Source organism: Prenolepis imparis, unplaced genomic scaffold, assembly GCF_030444845.1.
Source record: "Prenolepis imparis isolate NDT839.2.m4 unplaced genomic scaffold, iyPreImpa1.0 SCAF_36, whole genome shotgun sequence".
NCBI lineage: Eukaryota > Metazoa > Arthropoda > Insecta > Hymenoptera > Formicidae > Prenolepis > Prenolepis imparis.
In genome coordinates, this window is record NW_028141194.1 from 100,001 (window position 1) to 126,475 (window position 26,475).

The 26,475-nt window shown below is 28.1% G+C and overlaps 3 protein-coding genes and 1 pseudogene across 5 annotated transcripts; 1 reads left to right on the forward strand and 3 right to left on the reverse strand.

Moving 5' to 3' along the window:
* Nucleotides 1-5,150: 5,150 nt before the first annotated feature.
* Nucleotides 5,151-9,652, forward strand: LOC145947002 (uncharacterized). Of its 2 annotated transcripts, none has more exons than XM_083056771.1 (2): nucleotides 5,151-5,348; nucleotides 8,603-9,652. In XM_083056771.1, exon 2 carries the CDS (start codon nucleotides 8,653-8,655, stop codon nucleotides 9,037-9,039), a length of 387 nt encoding a protein of 128 aa, XP_082912897.1. In that variant the 5' UTR covers nucleotides 5,151-5,348; nucleotides 8,603-8,652; the 3' UTR covers nucleotides 9,040-9,652. The 2 variants fall into 2 exon arrangements, with proteins under 2 accessions (XP_082912897.1, XP_082912898.1); XM_083056772.1 differs by lacking the exon at nucleotides 5,151-5,348 and adding an exon at nucleotides 8,166-8,519.
* Nucleotides 9,653-10,159: 507 nt separating this feature from the next.
* Nucleotides 10,160-15,875, reverse strand: LOC145947011 (odorant receptor 85c-like). Its single transcript, XM_083056785.1, has 5 exons — nucleotides 15,484-15,875; nucleotides 14,701-14,800; nucleotides 14,510-14,611; nucleotides 14,276-14,434; nucleotides 10,160-10,336 (listed from the first exon to the last, which is right to left on the reverse strand). Exons 1-5 carry the CDS (start codon nucleotides 15,873-15,875, stop codon nucleotides 10,160-10,162), a joined length of 930 nt encoding a protein of 309 aa, XP_082912911.1.
* A 4,005-nt stretch (nucleotides 15,876-19,880) lies between these two features.
* On the reverse strand, nucleotides 19,881-24,788 carry LOC145946995 (uncharacterized). Of its 2 annotated transcripts, none has more exons than XM_083056763.1 (6): nucleotides 24,022-24,788; nucleotides 22,614-23,017; nucleotides 21,796-21,865; nucleotides 21,066-21,167; nucleotides 20,826-20,984; nucleotides 19,881-20,018 (listed from the first exon to the last, which is right to left on the reverse strand). In XM_083056763.1, the coding sequence occupies exons 1-6, from the start codon at nucleotides 24,313-24,315 to the stop codon at nucleotides 19,953-19,955; spliced, it is 1,095 nt and encodes a 364-aa protein (XP_082912889.1). In that variant the 5' UTR covers nucleotides 24,316-24,788; the 3' UTR covers nucleotides 19,881-19,952. The 2 variants fall into 2 exon arrangements, with proteins under 2 accessions (XP_082912889.1, XP_082912888.1); XM_083056762.1 differs by having other exon boundaries at nucleotides 21,766-21,865.
* Nucleotides 24,789-24,926: 138 nt separating this feature from the next.
* On the reverse strand, nucleotides 24,927-25,942 carry LOC145947000 (uncharacterized; annotated as a pseudogene).
* Nucleotides 25,943-26,475: the final 533 nt, after the last annotated feature.

The window sequence follows — 26,475 nt, forward strand, 5'->3', positions numbered from 1 at the left end:
GATGTGGCACAACATACGGCGAAATCTTCTCACTGCTTCAAACTTTCGAAAAGTTTGTAGTAGAAGAGAAACAACTTCGTGCAAAAATCTAGTTAAAGCAATTCTTTATTCTCCTCAATTGACGAATGCGGCTGTTGAGTGGGGTAAAGAAAAAGAAATGATAGCACGTAAGCAATTGCAGGAGGAGTTGGGGATACAAATTGATAATTGTGGAATATATATTGATGAAAATATTCCATATCTTGCTGCGACGCCTGATGGCATTGTCGGAGACGATACTATCGTTGAGATTAAATGTCCTTATGCGGCGCGGCAAGTGTCTCCCATCGATGCAATGCTCAATAAGATTTCAGACATTCATAGAATGTTTGATAAAACGGATGACACTCGAATGAATCAAAGACACGCGTACTACTTCCAGGGACAACTCCACATAACGCAAAAAAATTATTGCATTTTTGCTGTGTGGACACCCTTGGGATTGAAGTACACGATTGTCGAGCGTGATGACAGATTTTGGGAAACAAAAATGTCAGCACTGCTTAAGGGGGGAACCTCATTTATCGGGTCAAAAAAATACATGATTTTCACGAATTATTTTCTCAGGTATAATAACTCGAAACGCTTTGAAATTTTTATGACAATTTAATGCATAATTCAAGAGCACAGTGTAATTTTTTCACATTAAAAAATCGATATTTAATTTAAAAATGAATGCCATGTTAATATCGCCTCGTTTATTGCTGTGTATACTCTAGCGTCCTTAATTTTGATCTGAAACAAAAAAACAAAAAGTTTTTGTAAAGTTTATGATACTAGCTTCTAGATGACGTCGAGTATTTTAAAGAAAAAATTGAAATTGCATGTTTTTACACAGTTTTAAATTTAAAGTGCATTTTTCGCTAAAAAAATCGACTTTAAAATACGAAAAAAACATGCAATTTCAACTTTTTCTTTAAAATACTCGACGTCATCTAGAAGCTAGTATCATAAACTTTACAAAAACTTTTTGTTTTTTTGTTTCAGATCAAAATTAAGGACGCTAGAGTGTACACAGCAATAAACGAGGCGATATTAACATGGCATCCATTTTTAAATTAAATATCGATTTTTTTAATGTGAAAAAATTACACTGTGCTCTTGAATTATGCATTAAATTGTCATAAAAATTTCAAAGCGTTTCGAGTTATTATACCTGAGAAAATAATTCGTGAAAATCATGTATTTTTTTGACCCGATAAATGAGGTTCCCCCCTTAAACGATTCTACGAGGACTGCTTGGTTCCTGAAATAATAGATAGTAGAGCAGCAAGAAATATGCCTATTCGGGAACCGCAGTATGTCATCGAAGCACAAGCGGCTAAGAAAAATGACATAAAAGTGGAAAGTGTTATTGAAAGCACCACTACCACTGTTGCTATTCCAGAAATGGAGCAAGATGACGATTGCATTATAACTCAAATGAAAAAAGAGATCTAACTGAGGATGATATAAAAAGACAAAGAAAAATGTTAGATGATATAATACCTTCACTCTTATTAGTGAAGAATAATGTATTGCCCATAGATAGTAAATTAAATGATGAATCGTTAGATCTATTTTTACGTATTATAAGAGAGACTTCTTGCTTTGAAACACAAAGTGTGTTATATTTAGAATACCCGCATATAATTGAAGCTAGTCGTAGCACTAAAAGTTTACAAATTATTGGCGGAAATTGCACAAATCATTGGCGATGTATTTATTTTGATGGCACCAAACTTCACATGTACGACAGCTTACCTGGTACTACGTACGATAAATTGCATGCTAAAGAAAAAGAATATATTCGCCTTCGTTATCCCAAGATAAACGAATATGATATGATTTTCGAAGAAGTACAAACACAATTAGATAACACTTCTTGTGGAATTTATGCTGCGGCTTTCGCTACAACTATAGCCTTGAGAGGAAATCCTTGTAATGAAAAATATTCCAGTGACGTAAAGTGCATGAGACGTCATTTAATTAAAATTCTAGAAAGCAACAAATTATTGCCTTTCCCGAATTAATATTTTTAATTATTTAACCCATCTTTGTAAACTTTTATTGCTGCCATTATGCAAAAATAAGCAATGATAAAATAAAATGGTACAAGTTATCTGCAATCGTCATTGTATAGAACATATAGTATAACATAAAAATCTCGGAGAGACGATAAAAGAATATTGGTTGCGTTCTCACGGGAATGGGCGTTGGAGGGGCCCATTCTATATTTTATATATGTAATATTAAATTTATTATGACAATTAAATTTTATGTTATACTTTTGTTTTGAAAATAGTGCATTGCAAATTAGATCGCAATTTGAACTGAGGTAATTGCGTTGCAAAGTGTTAATATCAGATATAATTTGTTTTGCAATGTACTATTTTCAAAAATATTTAGTAATGGGTAACAAATTACAAAGTATAGAAACACAAACAAAGTTGCATGTAAAATAAGAAATATTTTATAGTACAAGTATACTTCCCATAATATGGTTGAGGTCACTTTGCGACGCAATCATTTAACTTAGTTTAAATTGCGATCCACTCGAATTATTAATTCGTATTGTTTATTAAATATGTACCGAAACAATAGCAATTACATAAATTTAAATTTTTATTAACTTCAAATTATAGAAAAGATATTTAAATGTATGTATGTTTATATGTACATTGCTTGCTATTGTTTACTGTACATTGTATACATATTATTATATATCTTTAACCCAGAGTAATCGTACTACATTAAAAACTTTAAAATAGAAAAGATCTCAAAAATAATACAATCAAATATATAATTCATAGATGTTTGATTGCATTGGAAAAAATTGCATATATTATACTTTTATTAACATTTCTTATTATTTATATTATTTTTTTATATTTATATTACATATTTTTTACAATATTTTGTATTAAATATTTATATATAACGATTTTCGGGATAAGAATATGTAACAATATGTTGTAGCGCTTCTATTGTTGTGTTTCCAATAAGCGTAAAAAATTATGATTTTATTATAAGTAATTGATATTTTAATATTATATATTTGACATTGTTTTCCTTTCAGATTTTATAATGAATTATTTCTTTATTATAATTATATTGATATTATCTATAGAGTTGCTTGTTGCAGATAGATTTGGAGACGTCTGAAGGGCGGATCACTTTCAATGAAGAGGCGTGGATACCATTGAATCAACGCCATTATATTGCAGCAGGTAACGTATGCACAGTGGGGGTTTTAGTGAGTAAGAATCTCACACTACCCCGGAAAACCGGGGTGCCTTTTGAAGGTTTCCCCCACGTAAAAAAAAAAAAAAAAAAAAAAACAACGCTACTGCCATGTTAAAAGCTCTAGCTTCAATCAATTAATAATCCAATATAATAATCAACAATTATTTTTATATTATAGTGTATAGTATATTTGAATATATAAAAATATTAAAAAATATTTTTTTTAATTGAGAAAAAGAATATTTTAAATATTAAAAAAATATTTTAAATATTCTTTTTAAAATAATCTTAAACAAATTTTTTAAAATATTTTTATATATTCAAATACTTATTATTATATAAAAATAATTGTTGATTATATATATTCATTGGAGTATTTTATTGATTGAAGCTTGAGCTTTATGGCACAAACTGTACATCTTGTACATTGTTGTCTGCATATAATATTTAACTTATTTATAAAATATATAATATATAAGTTTATATATATACACACAAACACAGATATGACAAGCGTTCTTGATTTTTTTTTCGATTATTGATGTTATATTGTATAATCTCTCTCTTATCTCTTTCTCTCTGCTACATAAATACTATTATAACGTGTAAGAACTTACGAGTAACGTATGATGGCTCAATGCAAGAATATTCAATCTCGTAGAAAACTTGAGTTCAAATATATCAATATCAATTTTTTTTTATAATATATTGGAATATAGAAAAATCATAGAAATATATTTTTTAAGGCGATAAACTTAAAAATTTTTATATTGAAAATATTTTAATCATTTTACAACTACACACACTATATATATTAAATGCAAAATAATTCCGTAAATAAATTAATCAAGTAATAAATCAATTGCAGCTACACACACACGCACACACACACACACACACACACACACACACACACACACACACACACACACACAAATAGCTGGTATGTTGATTTTTATTATTAATTTTTTAAATTTATTTTCTGAATTATTTTGCATTTATATAGTGTGTGTAGTAAAATAATTAAAATATTTTCAAAAAATGTTTAAATTAATCGGCGAAATATATTTTTTTTATAATTTTTCTATATTGCAATATATTATAAAAAAATTAATATTGATTTGAACTCTAGTTTACTGGGTGATACACTGAACATCCTTGCATTGAGCCATCATACATTATTCGACATAAGTTTTTTCACATTATAAGTATTTATGGAGCAAATTATACAATAACATCAATAATCGAAAAGAAATGAAGAATAATCAACATATTCGTCAATCTATGATTGCTACAAGCTAATGATAATTTATATTCGTTCTCTTATTCTTGTCTCTCTATCGCGCTGACTATACATAAAGTATCGATAAAAAAGTATAAGCAATAAATTGTCAAGTCTAAAGTACCCGTGTCTAACATATATTGTATACTAATTCACTTTCAATTATGCTACTGTTATTATTTATCATTAGACAATTATAAAACATACATATAATTTTTAGTGATATATATATATATATATATTTATATATAATATACGCACATATGTGCATAAGCGTATATAAAATTTACAAAACGTGGGTGCTTATTAGCCTTGCTACGTTACTGCCTTCTGCTACGGAAGGCCAGAAAGCATTTTCAGGCCATATCTCGCGTGTAGCATGAGCACGTGATCAGCACGGTAGAGGAACAAGGATAACGAGATTATCGATCCTTGTCTCTCTATCGTGCGTCCGCGTGAGCAATGCAATGGTGTGTGTACGTGTACAGACATACACCACTACATAAAACCTGAGAGTTAGTTTCTCAGCGTTGGCAACACTGAAATCGGAGTTTCGCGTTGTCACCGCGTGAGGTCTCCAACATCAATTCGGAGTTTGCCTGGGTCGCCTGCCGACCCTTAATGTCGACATGTTTTCTGCGGGCCCTTCGCTCACCACTCACCACTCACCACCACCACTGTTCAGTGGACCGGCGTGCAGAGCGGAGGTGCAAGTAGAGCGACTCATAATCGTTCAGTCAAATCTTTTAAGTACCGTGGTTCGGATAAGCTGCGTCGTATATTAAATCGTCGCGTTGGTGATGTAAGTTATTATATTTCCGACTTTTATATTGTTATCATGGTTAAAATGTTAAACGACAGACCGGCGTCTTTCAAGAAAACTTCTCTCTTCTGATCATTTATAGTCATTAACTTGTATATGTTATCGCTTCTACTTCGCATATGTATTACTACTATCGTCTCTGTATTATTGTCGAAGCGGTGAGCTCGTACATCTTATATATCTCGTATATCACGTATATTTCGTGTATTTAATTTATTCGATATCTTAGTGTATTGCGTATATTGCGTAAAGTGCGTATATTTTGTATGCCGCGTGTGTCGTCGTATAATACTCCGCTGAAAGTGATTCAAGGTCATATATCGCGTCTGCATTTTTCGTCGTGAAAGTTGTCATGCGTTATTGTACTCTCTTTTGTCGCTACCGATAATTATTTTTGTTGCGTAGAAAGAAATTTAATAAGGAATTAGAGAAAGATTACAATCTATTACCGAGATCACGTATGTATTGTCGCTACGGCTAATAATCGATCTGTACGGCTGCTTATGCTATTAAGCGTCTACCACGATATTCTATATCCGCGCTTTGTTGTTATCGTGATCGAAAGCAAATTAGTTATTGGCATTTAAAGGAAAAATTCGTACTCGCTGCCGAGGCCCAACTAACAATAAGCCCCGTGCACTTGTTAAACAATTATCGATTATGGCTGCAAGTGTTAATTTTCTTTCCTCGATCACAATTATCTTCGAGACCGCCAAAACTTCAGTCAGCGGACTACGGCGGTAATCTATTGTTATCTCTTTCCTGTTATTTTTCTTTTATTTTTTGTTATATTTTTTGTTTCTATTTTTTTTATTTTTATCTTACTTTTTTGTTTCTATTTTTTTGTATTTTTTTTGTTTAATATTATTTATATAATTATTCTATTTATCATTGACTGGGGCATCTTGTTATTCTCGATCCTCTCTAGTCACATCCGTACGAAGCATCTCCTGTACCATTTCCGTGAACTGAATTTCCGTGAAAAGCGCATTTTGCCGTCATGATCGATTACAGAATCTCTTTTAGATAATTACGCCTTTTCAGAGTGAGATGCGGATTTCCGTATCTGGCGCCTAAAATTTTTTGTATTTCGCTTTTGTGCATTTTTGAAAGATATAGAGATTTGAAAGATCGCGTCGAAAGTGTGCCATGTGTAGATTAATAGAATCGACCTCTCGAAGTGCGTAAGAGACGAAAAATAATCAACGATTACAAATTGGCGCTTAACGTTGATAAACGTTATTTTATCGAGATCGAGAATGGCTAGACTTTAGATGTGATTTTCTGATTTGTGTTTGATATTGAAATTTTATGTTATATTGAGAATATCATTAACTATGTTTATTATTGATGCTATTGATATTATGGATTATTTGATTGCTTTATTGATGTTAATTTTTCTTATGCATGATTATTACTGTATAATGCGAAAATTTCGAGCATTGCTGATTATGAATTATGGATAATGATTGCGAATAATTATGCTTAATTGAGTTTTATTAGCGGCCTAAAAATTTTTTGTGATTAATTGAATCCTTTTGATTATATAAATTTTTTCTTATGAGAAATTCTCTGTTGATTGAATTTTAAATACTAAAAAATTATTAGCTTGTTAAAGTTTCGTTGATTTACTACATTTCTTATCTAAATTCTGTTGATTGTATGAATTGCTTATTATTTTAATTAACGAAATCGCTTAAATTATGATTTATGTGAATTATTTAAAACTTTATTTTCTTTCTGAATATCTTCTTGAGTAAATTGTCTTTTGACTTTACTAAATATCTATATCATATTAAAGAATATATATTTATTGAAAAGACTATAGCCGCTGAAAAGACTATAGCCGCATAAGATAATAAAAAGTGCCCACGTAAAATGACTTAAAAGTATTTAAACAATGCTTCTAAACAAAAAAGTTTTCTAATGCAGTTTATAAATTTCTATCCCCTCTCTCTCTCCTACACAGCAAAAGAAACATGTTTTTTTAAATTAAATTTTTCTTGATGTGTTTATGTTTATAAATTCTTGATACAAAAAATATATTAATAAGAAAAAATGCCTCTTCTTTACAAGAAGTTTTTAAAAAATAATTTACTGAATTGTTTGAATTTTAAAAAATTCTTAAAATTAAAAAGTGCGATTTTTACAAGATTCTTATAGAAGTGACGCCATAAAAAAATTTTCGAATATTCCGCTCAAAAAATAATTTATGCAATTTATTCAGAATTTTCTGATTAGTACAACATATTTAAAAAAAATAGAAACCATATTTTTATGCTATTTTTCACATAAAATGCATATAAATTTTAACTTATGCATTATATCTGAATAAAAATTTATTTTTAATATATCTGTATTTATTTTAATGTTTATTTTATAAACATTCCATCGCTTATATTTATTATAACATAACTCGATAATTCTGAATTCTGAATAAATTGCATAAATTATTATTTTTTTAGAAGAATATTCGAGATTTTTTTCAAGGCGTCACCTCTATAAGAATCTTGTAAAAATCGCATTTTTTAATTTTAAGAATATTTTAAAAATTAAACAATTCAATAAAACAAGTAAAAAAAATTTCTTGTAAAGAAAAGAAACATTTTTTCTTATTAGCATATTTTTTATATCAAAAATTTATAAGCATAAACACGTCAAGAAAAATTAAATTAAAAAACATGTTCTTTTTGTTATGTAGGAGAGAAAGAGGGGAACGGGAGGGTTATGAACCGTGCTAAAAACTTTTTTTTGGTACATAAGTATTGCACAAATACTTTTAAGTCATTTCGTGCGGAGACATTTTTACCATCTTATTCGGCTATAGTCTTTTTTTTGTGTATTGTGTGCACTAATCACACTCCTTTTAGGATATTGTTTGACTGACATTATAATAGGATCGCGAGACCCGACACAATAGTCAGAACGCATGGAAAGGTTATTGTCATTAGTATCAGAAAATCTCGAGCAAGCCTACCAGAAGCAGTCGATGTATTATAATTTACGGCGTTGCAATGTTGTGTTCAGTATTGATGATTTAGTATTAAGAAGACAGCATGTGTTGTTGTCGGCCTCATACAACATTGCCGTTAAACTGGTATCGAAATTCCATAGTCTGTTCCGGATTAGTAAAATTCTATCTTCTGTCGTGTACGAAAATTCGCTGATATAGACGATAATTTTATTGGAAAATTGCAAAGATTTTATAATTCTACCATCTTTTGCACTTTTAGATCGCTGCCAAATTACTCATCGCTGTCGAAGCGAACACGCCGCGTAGAACATGACCAATGTATGGCAAAATTTTATGCGGCGCTACGGAGACTTACTCCGCGACATAGGGCAAAGGTACCCGGAGTTTTGTACCAATTCTGGCGATTTTACGGAGGACAGCCTGCTCTACTTATACAACGCGTATATAACCTTTGGAGCTCAAGTGATGGAGTCCCCGACCACTCGGGACTACGGAATGCAAACTGAAAAGACCTGGTCCGTGGATCAAGACCTCTACGAGGTCTTCGGCCAGAATTTTGCCGAGACCAAAGACAGGTCTACACAAACGGCTATCCCGGATCAACGCACAATAGGAACTCAAACAACTGGAGTCTCAACGCGGACTGACCGCAGCCGATCTCCGACACGCAGGACTCCTCCGAGAAAAGGCATGTAACATAGCCTGTCCCCGGTACGAGGACGGACGCGAGAATCGTCGAAGACACGAGTTTCCCGCCGCATTCAATCATCCACGCTCAGAATCCAAGATCTCCATCAGGAGATCGACTATGTGCTGGAACTGCCGGAACACGGACCATCTTTATTCAGATTGTCCAAACCCTAGAGACGATCCGTTCTGTTACAGATGTGGCCGACGCGGGGTTACATTGAAATCGTGCCCGGTCTGCGGTCTCGAATGGAAGAATCTCGGGCCGTATCATTCCAAAACGGGTCATCTGGGGCCAAGGAAGTTCTCTTCCTAGATTATTTTGCTTACATTTCTTATTCTTTCTATATTCATTTACTTTTGTTGTTGCCGTCGAGTCTTCTCCCACCACCGCGTGGTAAAGTAATTATAAAGTAATCATTTTCAGCATACGAATAATATAATCAATATAAAAAATAAACATTTAAAAAAATTAAATATTTTATTTATATTTTATTAAATATTAATATTTTACTATTATATAATAAATATTATGTATGTATAATATTATATAATATTTATTATATAAATAAATATTATAATAGTATAAAAATTTGTTGCTTTGGCCATATACATTTTACAATTAATAATAAATTAATAATTATAATTAATTTATAATTAACAAATTAATAACTTAATATTTTATTTAAAGAATAATAAATAATAATATTAAAATATTATATTATATTTATTATACATATATTTATTATTATATGTATAATAAATAATTATAAAATAAAAAATTATATATAATTATATTAAATATTATAAAAAATTATATAATAAATAATAAGTATTAAATAATATATTATTTTAATTATTATTTATCATTCTCTAATTAATGTACACACAATTACTATTATTAATTTATTATTAATTGTAAAATATGCGTACAGAACATGTGCCTGTACTTTACTTTAGTCTATAGGCAATTTTAAATATGTTAGAGTTTGTACCAAAGGACCCCGCACAAAATACATAGGATTTTGGCTTTCAGTGGAATTGGCTGAACTTTTGATATGTTGTAGTTTAAAACATTCGGATCAAAAGATGTAATAGCCTCAAAGCTAAATAATGGACAGTTACTGAATTACAACCAGTCAAACATCTCGCAGAACGCAGAGTTTTTCGTGTTTGACTGGCTGTAAATCAGTAACCATCTGTTATTCAGCTTTGAGCCTATTACATTTTTTGTTACTGATTTATAGCCAGTCAAGCACGAAAAATCAGGACTTTGCGAGTTGTTTGATTGGTTGTAACTCAGTAACTATTATCCATTATTTAGCCTTGAGGCTATTAAATCTTTTGATCAGAATGTTTTAAACTACAACATATCAAAAATTCAGTCAATTCCACTGAGAGCCAAAATTTTATGTATTTTGTGCGGGGTCCTTTTCGTTTAAGATATCAATACATTGTACAAAATGTAAGATATACTTTAGAAACTAGAGGAATTCTAATTCGGAATTAATTCTAAATTGACAGCATATAATCAATTATGTGTGACTAGTTAAATTGATTTCATATATGTTTTATTTAATTTTTTTCGCAATGTTTAACAAATTTTTTTATTTTTTACTCTTATTTGTAAATTAAATTTAGAATTAATTTTTAAAAACCTTATCTTAATCATAAATGTATATTGTCACGTGTGCCAAAATTAAAAGAAAGATGCAACATTTTAAAAAAATGTGATTTATTTTTTTCTTTAAAGATAGACAGAGAAGAGTTAAATAAAACTTTCTTTATTTTGATTATGTTTGTGATAAAAACGCGAGATACTTATTATACATATATTTATTTTATTGTGCGATTGTGCAACGCAAAGTATATCCATATTTAAAAATTAATTATTGAATGTGTGAACAATATAGAAAAACGAACTCAACACAGCATTTCGTTTACTAATGTAGTTTCTTAACGAGACTATCCGCAGCACTGTAAATATTTATTAATATTTATTTATCATATAATTTTTCTCTATTTACACAAATCTTTGTCTGTACACTTATTAAACGACTTTTGTAGATTTGTATTTCTATCGTTATATTCGGCATAGTAAAATTTAGAAACTATCAATATTTAACGTCACAAAAATCAGACATCTTTTATCAGGCATACTTTCATATTGCAATATATATTTATATATAATAGATTTGTTATATTTTCAATAAATTGATTAATATAAGTGCAATATAAAATGCATAAAATATTGCATAAAAAATTGTATAAATAACGGATATATTTGAATAATAATTATTTAATTACTAATTATTTTTTAATAATTAATATTTTATATTATTTAAATTAATATTATTCAAATTATTTACTAATTATTTAATTAATAGTAATTGCTAAATAATTTTCAATTTCTTACTTGCGAACGGTCGTGCTGCAAAGTAAACAAAAATATTTGCAGCGAAACTTCGAATATGACACCCACTGCGCAGGTTGATTGTATAAGCATACGAACATTTTCAATACGATAAAGAATCGTATATATTAGCTCCATAATTAACAATATTGCATGCAGGCCTGAGACTAGACGAAATATTTTATCACAAATAATTTGAAATTTTATTGGATAATTGTTTTAATATTTTTTATTACTATATGAACAAACAATATACTCTCCTATATTGTTAACTATAATAGAAAAAGTAGATTTTTTGTTCATGAAATCTAACGAATTCCTTTGAACTATGCTTACTCATCTTCAGAAAGAATTATTCGAAATGTTGTTAAATACGAAAATGCAGTCGAGAGGTACTGTAAAGTTATTAAAAGTAACTTGTAAGTATAAATAAATCATACTTACTATACATATAATATTAATAATGATATTAATAATGATAATACTACTATAATAATATATTTATAATATTTTACTACATTTATAATACTCATAATATTTATAATAATAATACTATACTAAAAGAATTTTCTCTTAGAATTTACCCTGAAAATCATGGTAATCGTGGGACAATATGGTATGGAAAGAATTTTATGAGAATTTCTTATCACAATAAAAATAATAATACCTCTCACAACAAAATATAAAATATGTTTAATTAATTTTACTATGCAGCTTAGTAAAATTAATCAAACATGTTTTATATTTTATTGTGATAATGATGATTAATCAGAGAAATTCTCATAAAATTCTTTCCATACCATATTGTCCCATGATGATTTTCAGGATAAATTCTAAAAGAAAATTCTATCTGTGTGCATTATTGAATTAAAATAGAAAATAGAAAATAATGTGCTAAATCTAACGCAGTTTATAGTATAAAATAATACGAGGAAAAGTCAAAAAGAGACATTTTTGATTTTCAGATCAGAGGGCAGACAACTGACTGCTGTGCTATTAATCATTATCTCAAAGTGTTCTTTGTGAGCCCAGAGTGATGATTTATTGTATAGCTTTCTTTTACTCTATTTTTTTTTTAAACCGATTTAAAATGAGTGATGAATAATGATGCGAATGATGTTTGATTGTCTGACTGCAAAAGGAAGTAATGGCGATACGTTTCCTTCACCCAAAAGGGGTGAAATCTACAGAGAATATGCAGAATGCAACAGCAGTATGATGAGAATTGTTTAAGGCTCCTGGGTGCTCACCGCGGCCATATTGGATTGTGACGTCAGAGGCGAGAAAGCACACGCTGAAAATTCTTAAATGCCATTTTTTAATGAAAAGATATTTCGATTAAACAGCACTTTAGATGGCTTTAGCACACTCTTAAAAACCCCCGAAAACTATCCTTTTCCCTTTATAATCAATCAACATCTGTAAAATGATCGAGATATTAGACTTTGACATGCGGAATGACTGCGCATGTGCAAAGACCAGACGGACTGGGCTTCATAATATTACATTTTACAGCTGTTGATTGATTATAAAGGGGAAAGAATAGTTTTCGGGGTTTTTTAAGAGTGTGCTAAAGCTATCTGAAGTGCTGTTTCATCGAAATATTTTTTTATTTCGAAATGGCATCTAAGAAATTTTAGCGTGTGTTTTCTCGCCTCTGACGTCACGATTTCGACATGGTCGGAAAGGAGCCAGGAGCCTTAAGTCGGATCAAAATATATGAGTGAATAAATTATTTTCAAAATGGCTGGCTTCTCTTTATGATAAAGAGCGGTAAATATACTTTATATTAAATTAGATGCCTTTAACTTTAAAAAAACCAACGTCAACGTCGAGGCAATTGATCAAATGATGATCGACAAGTCAAAATTAATGAAATTGTAAATAAATTGAATTTTAACTACGGCTCATTATTTTTGTTAGGAATGTGGACGAAAGTCTTACACGCAACTATCTTTACTTTTAAAGTTAGCGCCATGTAGGTGGCTCCGCGCGAATGATTCCCTACTAATAAGTTGGCTATACTGTCCCTTTTCTGTAAACCCCCCCTCTTTCTACAAGAATACAGTTCGCCTTTGTACCTCAGATAAGCAACTCGTCGTGTTGTGACCTACCCTCGAAATCCCAGAAACTCTAACAATTTTCAATCATCCATAAGTCACTAAATTTTCGAAAAGTTTGTTTTTGAACATAAATTCCATTGAGTCTACTGATAGGAAAGAGTTTTGCATTCACGAGCTTAATAGGGCTGATTTCAATTGAGGATTGTTTGAGGCAGAAGGGATAAATATATTAAATTATTTGGATGATACACACAAATTAGTCAAATTCAGTCTTTTATTTACATTTCTGCCTTTGGATTCTTTTTTTTCTTTTCTTTTATTGTGGTCCTGCTAGCTTAATAAGGGTAAACGTTTTTTTCCACAAAATTCAAAAGCTTATTAAGAAGTGAGCTAAGTACTAAGAAATGGAAGGATTATATAGAAAAATAATCTACATTTATTTTTATAAATATAATTAAAGTTTGAATTTTCAAATCTCTTTACTCTTTGATTTTTCCTCGTACGGATGTAATAAAAAAAATGTAATATTTTGTATAAAAACACAAGTGAAAAATATAATAAAATTTTTTTAAAAGTTTGCTTTTTAAAAGATGATTAAAAAGATTAATATATGTATTAAAACTAAATCTTTTTATATATGTTTTAGTATAATATTCAAAGAGTTTATATTACGCAAATATTAAAATCAAATAAAATTGAAAAAAAATGACAATAAGAGCGCAGTAAGGGCGCTGTGTAATTAAAATGACGTTGCAATGCATTATCTTACAGAGGCATAATGTTGAAGCGATAAGGCTTTTAATAACCCAGGAACAGATATAACTACATTTCGTTGACATCGTAGCAAGGTGTACAACATAATCTTCCGTGAATCAATACTTTGATTATACCATAAAGAATTATAAGCTGCTTCGGCAATGTTAGAACTCTGAAAATGATTTAAATGCACAAATGTATCATATAAAAAAATATTCTACGTAATATTTTAACCGTCCAAACTTACTGTTCTCATTAGATGATCAGCTGGCCAAGCACATAGAAACACTTTTGTCAATGATGTAGAACATACGATTATATATTGAATCTTTATAGATGGCGGTAATCGCTATTTAAAAATGTGGGATAAAATATACAAATAAATATTATCAAATAGTATTACTTAACAATTGTAATAAAAAGTTTACAGGTACACACGCTGAGAAATGTAACGCCACCGAATACTAACGCTACAGTACTAACACCTAGTGATGATAACACTACATGTGCAATGGAATTGTTCATTTCTTTCGCGTATCTGTAACAATTTATTATAATACATAAGAATTCTGCGGTTAATTAAATTATATGAAAAAAAAACATTGTAATAAAAAATTGCATTAAACAAAATTTTACATTAGTATAAAACTTTTACTATATGTATAATAGATAGGATGAGTCTAACAATAAGTATAATAATATGCAAATGCAAATGTTTCTGTCCTAAACTGGATTCTTTTCAGTGATATAAAAGCGTAATAGAAAAGTGGAATATCAAAGATTATTTTTTTATTTTTTGTAATGCACAAATATATGTATTTTTTTAAATAAAATTTTAAACATAGTTTGGAGAGAAAACAATTCAATAAAAACTAAAATTTTTAATAAAAAAAATGTATCAATGTTTATAAAAGTATTAAAGTATTGCAGAATGAAGAGATAAAGTTCTATGTAAAAGATAATTGCATTAAAAATATCAAGAATTAAAAGTCATGAATTGAATTCCCGAAAATTCAATAATCTACCATTTTTCATATTATTAGAAACAATAAAAGTTAGAATAATCACCGTAAAAGAGATCTCTTGTATAAGTTTAATAAATAATCAACAGAAAGATCAAATCTACAAAATGCCAAATTTAATTCAATTTCTTTCTATACAACTATAAATAAAATTAATCGAGTTGCATTGCAATTTTATGTTAATCTCGATTTTTAATACCTTAAAACTTCTTGATGTTCCTGTATATACGTTTTCCACTCAGAATGGTTCGTAATCGTACGGAATTTGTTGGACAAAATCTCAAAACGTGCCGCCGTAAACCATAGCAGAAGAGCGAGGAAAACATTAGCACTTACTTGACAAGAGACTTGATACATACCGAGTGCTTGATGCAAATAGATCATTGCTGTCATCGGTTGATAGTTAACGCGAAATGGATATTCTATCTCTAGTGGAAACATACGGGATCGAATGAATGGCACTAAGAGTGAGCCAACTAAGGATGCAATAGCCAAAACCAAGGTAGTTCCATACAATAATACATATTTATTAATATAGTGTTGAAACACTTCCTTTTCCTCAGCATTCGCTCGTTTATAACAATCTTCCATTTTGCAAATTACATCCTGTAAATTTTAAATAAGAGAAGAAAATATACAATTATTATTTTCTTATGTACCTAGACATTATCAACGTAGTATAATCAAAAAGGAGATGATGTAAGTCTTTTGTAAGTCAAAAATATAAAATAAAATTTTTTAATAAGAGAATCTTTTTAAAAAAAATTAAGAAAGGATTGGAAAATTGATAACACACTGCACACTTTTATGCTAATCTATTATAAATTTGAATGATTTCTGTACACTATCTCTTTTAATAGATCATGACTCATCAGACTCTCAAGACAATAAAAATGCGCTTAAATTAGGATAAGATTTAGTGATTTATACCACTCATTCCCTCTATATAGTAATTTATTAATAAAAATTAATAAAAATTAATTTATTCTACTTAATCGTATTTGAATCAATACAAAAAATATGAATAATATATAGTTTTGTTAGTTAAAATTCTATTATGGTTTTAATACAAATTTTTAATATCGATGAATATATGATATATATTAATATGTAGAAAATTTAATAGCCTCAGTAACGTTTATAGTAAATATGTGTACATATATAATATATGTAGAATATTTTATATGTATAACATTATTGCATATATAATCTCATTACATATAATGTACATAAAATAAGAATAAATATTTTTATTTGAATTGCCGAAGCTACTCCAATGATTATGATCTTGAAATATATATTGCCAAATTACAATCCTAATAATGATTTTGAAAAACTTCAGTAGACGTTCAATATTTATTTAAAAGTTATTAATAAATAAAAATTTAATTTTCAAGCATTTCTTAGTAAATAAAAACATGAAAACTAGTAGAGATCTATAATTATATAGTATTAAAAAAAATAAAAACTAGTAGAGATATATCTATAATTATATAGATTGCAACTATCCATGTAAAAGTGGAGTTCACCCCATATTGTAGTATACAATGAAATCTATAATTATATAGTTTCACATGAGTTTTATAACTACTCCACACAACAATGCGTCTATCTCACATCACCCGATGCTTTTACGAAACGAAATCTATAATTATGCAGTTCAACATAGGTTTGTTGTGCGCTTTTATTCCTGCATCGACAAAGTTCTTATTAAATAAATAATAGATGCCGAACTCTAAAAACCTTTTGATGATTATTTAAAGTTGTAGCATATGTTACACAGTAACATGTCAAGATCAAAATAATTGGATATATATATATATATTAGGGTGGTCCTTATATGGGTTTTTTCAGAATTTTAATGTTGGATAGTCGTAAATCGGCTTTAAATGTAAAAAAAAAATCTCTAATTTTTTCAGATTTTTATTTTGAGCCCTGAGTCTCCCTGTTGGCACGTAATTTTCTTTTTCATTTAAAAAATATTTATTTAAGTTAGTTCTAGTCTAAAATAGCGACATTTTATGAAATACGTTTTATTGCCGTGAAAATAGTAAAACATCGTATATGAGGTATTTCACTTGAGTTGTGTGTTATACTACACACAAATCGAGTGAAAAAATTTAAATTATTATTTTACGGAGTAATCAATATATCGATTAATTTATTATTTTCCATTGATTTTTTTTTGTTGAAGATAATAAAATTTCTTTTTATACTTTGAATAAATACAATTATACAGTACAATAATATTCCTTGAAACTTTGCGACTTTTAATTTTTAAAATTTTTTTAAAATTTCTTAACCATTGATTATTGATTTCCTCGAATTGTTTTTCTAAAAAAAAAAAAATTATCGAAAATTTGCGCTTAATCATTGAGCACTGGAATGGAATTCCCTACATATCTTTTTCCTATATAATCGAAAATAACGATGATTTAAAGTTCAAGGAAGATTCAAAAAAATATAAAATACGTCGTTATATTGCTTGAAAAATGGATAAAAAATAATTAACTGAATTAAAAACACCCACGACTCGTGTGGAATAGCCCATATACGATTTTTGACTATCTTTTACGAAAAATTGAATAATTTTGTTCACTACTTTTGCAGCTGACTCCATCTAGAACTGAAGTAAATTAGTATTTTTTTCAAATTATTAAAAAATATCATATAAATAATATTTAAATAACATATAAATGAATAAATAAATGAATTGATATAAGAATATAACATAACACACAACTCGAGTGAAATACCCCGTATACAATTTCATGCTATACCTCACGGCAGCGAAACTTATTTAAATCAGGTTTGTTGATTCTATTTTTAATCTAAAAATTACTTAAATTGGTATTTTTTTAAATGGAAAAAATCCACGTGCAAACAGGGAGACTCAGGGCTGAAAATAAAAATCTGAAAAAATTAGAGAATCATTTTTTCTACATTTGGAGCTGATTTATGACCATCCAACATGATCTTCCATTTAACGACCACCCTAATATATATATTTATATGTTATATATTTATTATCTATATTTATATTTAAATTTTATATAAGTGTATTATATTTTATATATTATATTTTATATATTTATATTTTTATATATATTTGTATATGTATATATGCGTAATAATGCATTTATAGGAAATTAATATAATTTTCTTATTTTATTGTAATATACGTTTAATATAAAATATGTACAATATGTACATATATATATATATATATATATATATATATATATATAATAATAATAATTGTTGTTTCTCTTACTTGTAAGCGATCGTGCTGTTTCGTAAATAAAAATATCTGCAATGGAACTTCACAAAAGATACCTAATGCACAAGCTAATTGCATAATCAAGAAAACATCGTCAAGATGATTAGTGATCGAATATATCAGTTCGATAATTATAAATGCACCGTTGACACCTGATAAGAACCGAAATATTCTATCGCGAATTATCTGAAACTTCGTGGCAGTTCGTGGTAGAGGCCAACAACAAGCAAACAATAAATCCACCTTGAGAAAAGCAATAATTTTATCTAGCGTCGGTGCAGTTCTCATATTAACTATTATTGCATTTTCTTCCACATGAGGGTTCAAACCGCAACTATCCTTCTTGTGGTTTTCTCACGACTTTACAAAGAATTGTACAAGAAAAAAATGCAAAACGTAGCATATAAGTGAAGAAATTCCAAGACAATGTGTGTAAGATTGCGCACCAGTAATATTAAGTATCTCAAGAGAGAAATATTGCGGCGTTCAAAATTATTTCTCTCATTCGCATTTTCTTACCTTTCAACACCATACGCAAGCCTAAAGATTAATAAATTATAAGACTGACAAGTGTTTTACCAGAGATGTGGTATAATGTTACGCGTTCTATAGCAGTTATTTCTAGCTTGAATTATTGTGGGGTGTTTTATAATGATAGCACAGAATGAAAACGCGACCAATAAATTGCCTCAGAATATGAAAATAAGTATATTATGAAATACGTACAGATACAGTAAAAAGAATTGATAGCACGTAACAATAGAATTTTCGCTTGTCTTGCTAGTCTCAACGATTTAATTTAAAGAATAATCTGAATAAATTAATAATAATAATAATTTATCTTTAATTAATTTATTACAATTCGGAGAATTCGATAATAAAGAAAATATTGTCCGTAAAATTCAAAAAAAAAAAAAAATAAAATAAAAGATTTTCTCAATCTTCTTCAAAATGTGTTCAAATCTGTGCACTTATTGTTAGTGCACTTATTGTTAGTTTTTACAGAAAACTAATGATCTTAAATCTTTCTGATATAAGTTGAAATAAGTAAGTAATTAAGTCAAAAATAATAATAATTATTATAATAATAATTATTATTTGTTGGTAAGGAATAACGCTATGTACTTAATGGGCGGTCTTTAAGTGACACCCTATATACATACAATATATATACATACACATTATACACACACAAATTACTTTAATAATTACACATGTAAAATCCAAATATTTAAATCAAATTTACCAGATTAAGATTTGCCAGATATTTTATATATTTATTTATTCTTTTTTACATAAAGAATTATTACCACGATTGATACATTTTTTTATATTTATTGCATAGACATTTATTTGAAAAAAGTGTACACTTTTATTATTATTTCGAATTAATCCACATCATTAGAAAGAATTGCTCGAAATGACGTCAGATAAGAAAATGCCATGGATACATACTGTAAAAATATTTCAAGAAATTTCTGTAAATCTGCTACTTTTTTAAATTAAAATATTTGATTTTTAGCAAAAAGAAAACAAATATTATAATTGCATAATAAAATAATTGCTTATATAATCAAAATAAAGGTTTCAAATTTGTTTTCTTTTATTTAGATACAAGACTAAAAAAATATTTAAAAAATTATATAAAATTATATAAAATTAGATAAAATTTAAAATATATATGTAATATATAAAATTATAATAATTTGAATTTTTATATCTGTGTATAATTATATAATATATGCATAATTTTATCTTTATAGTTATAAAAATATAATATTTTATTATTATCTAATTATATTTTTTATATTTTATATTGTATATAAAATATAAATAGATATATGTATTTATACACACACATGCATGCATTATTTTTTAAATATAATATAGATGATAGCAATGACACAGCATTATTAAGTTGTCAGAGATATCGATAATTTTGCGACATAAAATTAACTATACGAAATAGTATTTGCATACTCCATTTTTTTTGAATAATTTTACAATAATTTAAGAAAACAAAAACAATATTGATTTTTTACGTGATTTATTTAATATAAATACAATATAATATAATAATATAAATGAAAATGATATATTCTCCCATATAGAAACATTTTACAGCAACATATCTTCCTATTTTATATAAAATTATTCCGAATAAAATAGGATATGTAAATACTTCTTTTATTTCCATTGTATATCTTAAAATAAAAGATAAGGTGCAATTGTTAACGCGACACTACAATGCACTATCTTACAGATGCATAATGTTGCAAAGTTAAAGCCGCGACCAAACCAGGAACGGATACAATAACGGGTCGTTGAGTTCGAAATAAAGTGTACAACATAATTTTCTGTGTAGCAACTCCGTGTTTATACCACAATGAATTATATACAGCATCCCCCACATTAGAACTCTACAATATTGAATTTGAATATACTGAATGTATACATATGTCATAACATGCGTTTATTTAATTTCGTTTGTTAAAACTTACCATACTCATTAAATGATCAGCTGGCCAAGTGCATAAAAATACTTTTGTCAATGATGAACAACATACGATCGAATACTGCATTTTTACAAACAACGGAAAATCCTGTTTTAAAAAACAATGTTATAATATATGAATAATGTATAAATAAGAACAGAAATGCCTTCCCACATGAACTTTATACCGAGGTATATCCTACATGCTTTTCTCTAAAAATTTGCGCATCATAACAATTTTATTTAAAAAATAGCATCGCTGCCTCGAAACAACGGAAAAATGTGAAACAGTTTGAAGTTTGATATATGTCAAAGTAAGATTAGAAATCATATTTTTTTCCTGTTTTGGATATCATGTTCCTACTGATTAACAGTCATGATACGCAAATATTCAAGGACGAAGCACGCGCATTAGATATACCCAAATATGCAAATTCAAGTGGAAAAAGGAATTCTGTTTTAATCTGTGCATAAATAAAACAAGATTACACATGAAAAGTCTGAAAAATATCAACTTATGTAACGCAAATAATGTTATATGTCAATGTTATATATCAATTTGTTATATGTCAATGTTATATATCAATTTGTTTTTATAAGTAGTTGTATATATTATATTATGCGACAATAATAATATAAATTATTTTTGCTTTTTATTATTTAATAATTAATTTAAAAATTGAATTAATAAAAAAATGGATACACACGCCAAGAAAGGTAAGACCGCTGAATATTACCGTTATAGTGCTAACACCTAGCGATGATAACGTTACGTGTGAAATGGAAAGGGTTACTTGTTTCGCAAACCTGTAATGATTTATAAAGCTACATAAAAATTATATAAATATATATGTATAAGTATACCGGGTATTCAAAATAAAGCGTTACAAATTTTTATCTTCAAAAATATTGTTTACAGAAAAAAATGTATCAAATTAAAATTGCAGTATTTCAAGGGGGACATAAGTTGATGTTATAGGAATGTTCGTAGGTGGCAGTTTTCAAGGTCATTTCAAGGTCAATTTGATTATTTTAAATGGAATTACCCTAAGTGTTTTACGTAAATAGATTCCTTGTAACATTCTACATAAAAAATTATAAGGATAAAATAGCCAAAAATTGAACAGTTTACGAGATATTTTATATCTCAATTATGACATATTTTGATATAAATACAAAATTTGATATAAAATATAAAATATCTCGTAAATATCTAGTTTTCGATAATCTTACCTTGACATTTTTATGTTTATAGAATAATTAGATGAATCAATTGGTATAAAGAAAACGCGTAGTTGTTTTTAAGAAAAAATATGTAGCTGCATGTTGCAAATTGTATACTTTTTTTTAATGATGTTAGATATACAATATATAAATATACATATAAAAATAAGACATTAAATAAGGAAACAAATTTAACAAACCTTTTTACATAATTAGCTAATTGCTTGATTATACGTATATTAATTATATATTCATATAATATATTCATTAAATATTCATATTTATTAATTATATATATATTATTAGGTAATGAGTTCGATTTAAGATTTACCTTAAAAGCTCTTGATGCTCTCGTATACATGCTTTCCAGTCAGAGTGTTCTGTGGCCATGCGAAATTTATTGGCCAAAATTTCGAATCTAGCCGTCGAGAACCAAAGCAAAAGAGCAAGAAAAACGGTTGCGCAGACCTGAGCATAGACTTGATACAAAGCAAATGACTGATGTAAATAAATAATTCCTTTCATCGGTTGGTAATCAATAGAAAATGGATACTCTAATTCCAATACGGAATGAGCTAGCACCAATGGTACTAAAATCAAACCAACTAAAGTTACGGTCATCAATATTAGCGTTACGCTATAAAACCCTATATATTTATTTATATATTCCTGTATAATATCCTTTTCTGTTGGATTCGCATATTTGTTGTAATTTTCCATCTTCAAAATTACATTCTGCAATGTTATTAACACAATTATTTTAAACAATTTTATATTTTGTCATTTAACTTTATGCTATAACTAATACTATATTTTATATAAAATAATTTTACTCAACTAAAATAAGAATTATAAATATATAAAAATAAGAGTTATATAGTATATATAAAAAGAATTATGGGTATATAAAAATTTTTTTTATAAAAATATATAGGAAAAATAAAAAATTATATAAAAATATATACATAGAATATATGTATATAAAAATAATTCTTACATATATGTACAAATATTTTATTTTAAATTCAACAGTAATTTGAATATTATCTTTTGTGTTTCGAATACTTCAATTTTTTTAGATTTAATTTTTCAAAGAATATAATGCGTATATACTACATATAGAACACTTTGAAAAGTTTTAAAATTATATACCTAATATATACATATACATATATATATATATATATATATATAAAGACATGCACAGTGTTTGCTGTTATCTAAATAAAATTATATAGATGATTATCTAGATGAAATTTTGGCGTCATCTTATCTTTATATAGATAATAAAAATATGTATTATTATCTATATCTTCATTTTAGATAAAAAAAAGTGTTATTTTTACTAAATTATCTAGAATAATGTGTTCAGATAATTTGGTTTAGAGTTATAGCATATAAAAATATTTAAGTAGTAGAACTTAAGCAGTAAGCAATAGAAACTTATAAATAAAAGTATAAATATATTTTTATATCCCTTTTATAATTTATATTGTTTTTATAACTGTGCTTACATAAGCGGTCGTAAAAATAATATTATCTGGAAGTTATCTAGATAAATCGCCCCATATAATTTTATCTTTTATCTAAATATATTTAAAACAAAATCATCTTTATCTTATCTAAGATTAATTGATATATTTTCATGTTATCTTTATCTAGTTAATTTTAAAATCATCTAAACACACAACACTGGACATGCATAATATAAAAATATATAGAATTTGCTTCTCTCTTACTTGCAAACGATCGTACTGCTGCATAAACAGATATATTTGCACTGGAACTTCGCATAGGGTACCTAAGACGCAGCCTAGTTGTATTACAACCAAAATATTGTCATACTGAGAAATGATTCTATACGTCACCGCACAGATCATCAGCATCGAATGCAAACCGTTGAATAAACGAAAAAATTTGTCGTAAGTGATTTGCGTTTTTGTTGCAGTGGGCGGTAATGGCCAACAGCACGCAAAGAACAAATGCATTCTCAAGAAGGCGATGAGTTTTTCGAATGTTACAGAGCATGCCATAATATAATTATACAGTGAGTTTCCTCAAAATTCACAAACTGCACGTGCTACTTTCAATTCAACTCTGCCTCATGATAATTTTTATCCGTACGAGAAAAACTTGGGAGCGATAAATAAAAAAAAGCATTACTGGTATCACATTTTAGACTATAGATCGTCGGAAAAAGACGCACGCAATCCAGCAAATAAATATACAGCGAGCGGCAGATGTTCTTTTCCTGCTGTAAACACTAAAGTACTCGAATAAATAATAAAGACTCTTAAAGTGGAAACACAAGAGAGACGCGTCTCTACAACATTTCTTTTATTATGATAGTTTTTTATAATCTCGATATAATTGCGCGAAATTGTGAGATGCACCAAAGTGCATAAGTGCATAACTCTCGATACATTTGCTATTATTTGTTGCCGTTACTTCCGCTTAAGGGCAGTAGCGGTTTTAAAATAGTGTAGGCCACATATAGATGTATATCTAACTTATTTCTTCTCGATATAAGTATACTACAAACATGTTTGTATGTAATTATATTGGAAAGAGAACGCGATATATGTTCTTCCCCCTTCCCTCTTTATTTCTTCTTGACTATTACATTAGAGAAAAAAAAGCAACAGTTAAAATTTCTTTTCCTCTATGAAGAAATATGGTTTTGCAAAATATTCAAATCATGTGCAGCAATAACGGGATTAGTTAAAAATACCTTATCGAATTTCAGTAATGGTCCCCGGTCGATCGATTTTTCAATTGACTTAATTGATAGCGCTTGGGTCTAAATTATATATAAAACATATACTCGTATCTGTCCCAGTCGACCATACGGTGTACATTGATTACAAGACTTGACAAAATAATTTTTTTTACTCGCGTATCAAAGGTTTCATGCAATCGGCGGATATTACACCATCGTAAGGTAACTGGGTAACCTGAAATCCAGGGATATCGCGTACAACGTAGCGGTAATCTCAAACTCATATGAACAACATACGGTCCTTTATATTTTGGAATAAGTTTCTTATTAACTCCTAGTATCCACATTCGCGATCATGACGTAATCGCCTTCGGTATAGGTGGTGGCTGTTTTATGAGTGCGATCAAATGACTTCTCGTTCTCAGCTTGATTTGCTAAAATTTTTTGTACTGCCTCTTCTCGCAATGCCGGTAGGTCTCAATCGATTGTGGTATAATCGCATAAAGTTAAGCGTAAAGAATTATTGATTTCGCCTAATTGTTCTAAACTAAACCAAACAATAATTGGCTCGGAGTATTTCCGGACGATCTTCATACGGTGTTATTAATGGAAATCTGCCAAATGGATTATTTGATCTCATTTATTCGGATTGTTGTTCAGTTTAGCTAGCATTGGTGTTAGAAATCTATTCATTCTTTCTACTTGTCCGTTGGCTCGAAGTGTAGCAACGGCTATCAGGACGTGTTCTATACCACAGTATATACAGTAGCGCAACTCTCTCAATTTCTTGATACATAAAATGGAGTACGCGCGAAATCAGCGAGTATATTCAGTACCGCCATCTGAACTTTTCTCTCACTCTTTCTTTTGATTTTCTTTCTCTGATTCATACTGAGGGATCGAGTAGCTGAGGTATGGTTAGGTAAGAGATTTGAAAGAGAAAAAATAATAATAAATAATTTGCGATATAAGTATACATATGTATAATTTATTGTACATTATAGTACATTATAATTTCTTAAGATAAAATAAAACATAAATTATAATTACGCACTTTATAATTTTCCTATAAAATATTTGTTATAAAATATATATATAATATAGAATTATTTATTAATAAATATATTTAATAAATATCTTGGTTTTTTTATTCATTTATTTGCTTTAATATATGGATTTTAATTAAACGCATATATTATCATATGTTATAAAAATTTTTTAAATATTTCTTTTAATTTTAAGCTTTTAATTGTGTTAAATATATATGTGTGCACATTAATATGTAAATATATGAATATTTGATGTGATTCTTTTGTTATCTGTTATGTCAAGTATAAATTATTATTTATTTTAATATTTAAATTATGTTATATAATATTTTATATTTTTTTATGTATTTACTTGTCTTATATATATTAGACATTATATTATTAACAATGTGTGATCTCTTATATACATAATTTTTATTAAAATT

What these genes read in the sequence shown, in the direction of transcription:
- LOC145947002 (XM_083056771.1), top strand. Translation starts at nt 8,653, where the DNA reads ATGACCAATGTATGGCAAAATTTTATGCGGCGCTACGGAGACTTACTC.
- LOC145947011 (XM_083056785.1), bottom strand. Translation starts at nt 15,875, where the DNA reads ATGGAAGATTGTTATAAACGAGCGAATGCTGAGGAAAAGGAAGTGTTT. An exon ending in CTGATCATCTAATGAGAACA is followed by an intron (nt 14,435 to 14,509) that starts GTAAGTTTGGAC and finishes AATCATTTTCAG; the next exon opens with AGTTCTAACATTGCCGAAGC. An exon ending in CGCTTCAACATTATGCCTCT is followed by an intron (nt 10,337 to 14,275) that starts GTAAGATAATGC and finishes AATGGATAATAG; the next exon opens with TTACTGAGTTACAACCAATC.
- LOC145946995 (XM_083056762.1), bottom strand. Translation starts at nt 24,315, where the DNA reads ATGGCATGCTCTGTAACATTCGAAAAACTCATCGCCTTCTTGAGAATG. An exon ending in GCGGTCTTACCTTTCTTGGC is followed by an intron (nt 21,168 to 21,765) that starts GTGTGTATCCAT and finishes TTTTTAAAACAG; the next exon opens with GATTTTCCGTTGTTTGTAAA. An exon ending in CTTTGCAACATTATGCATCT is followed by an intron (nt 20,019 to 20,825) that starts GTAAGATAGTGC and finishes ATATTTTTACAG; the next exon opens with TATGTATCCATGGCATTTTC.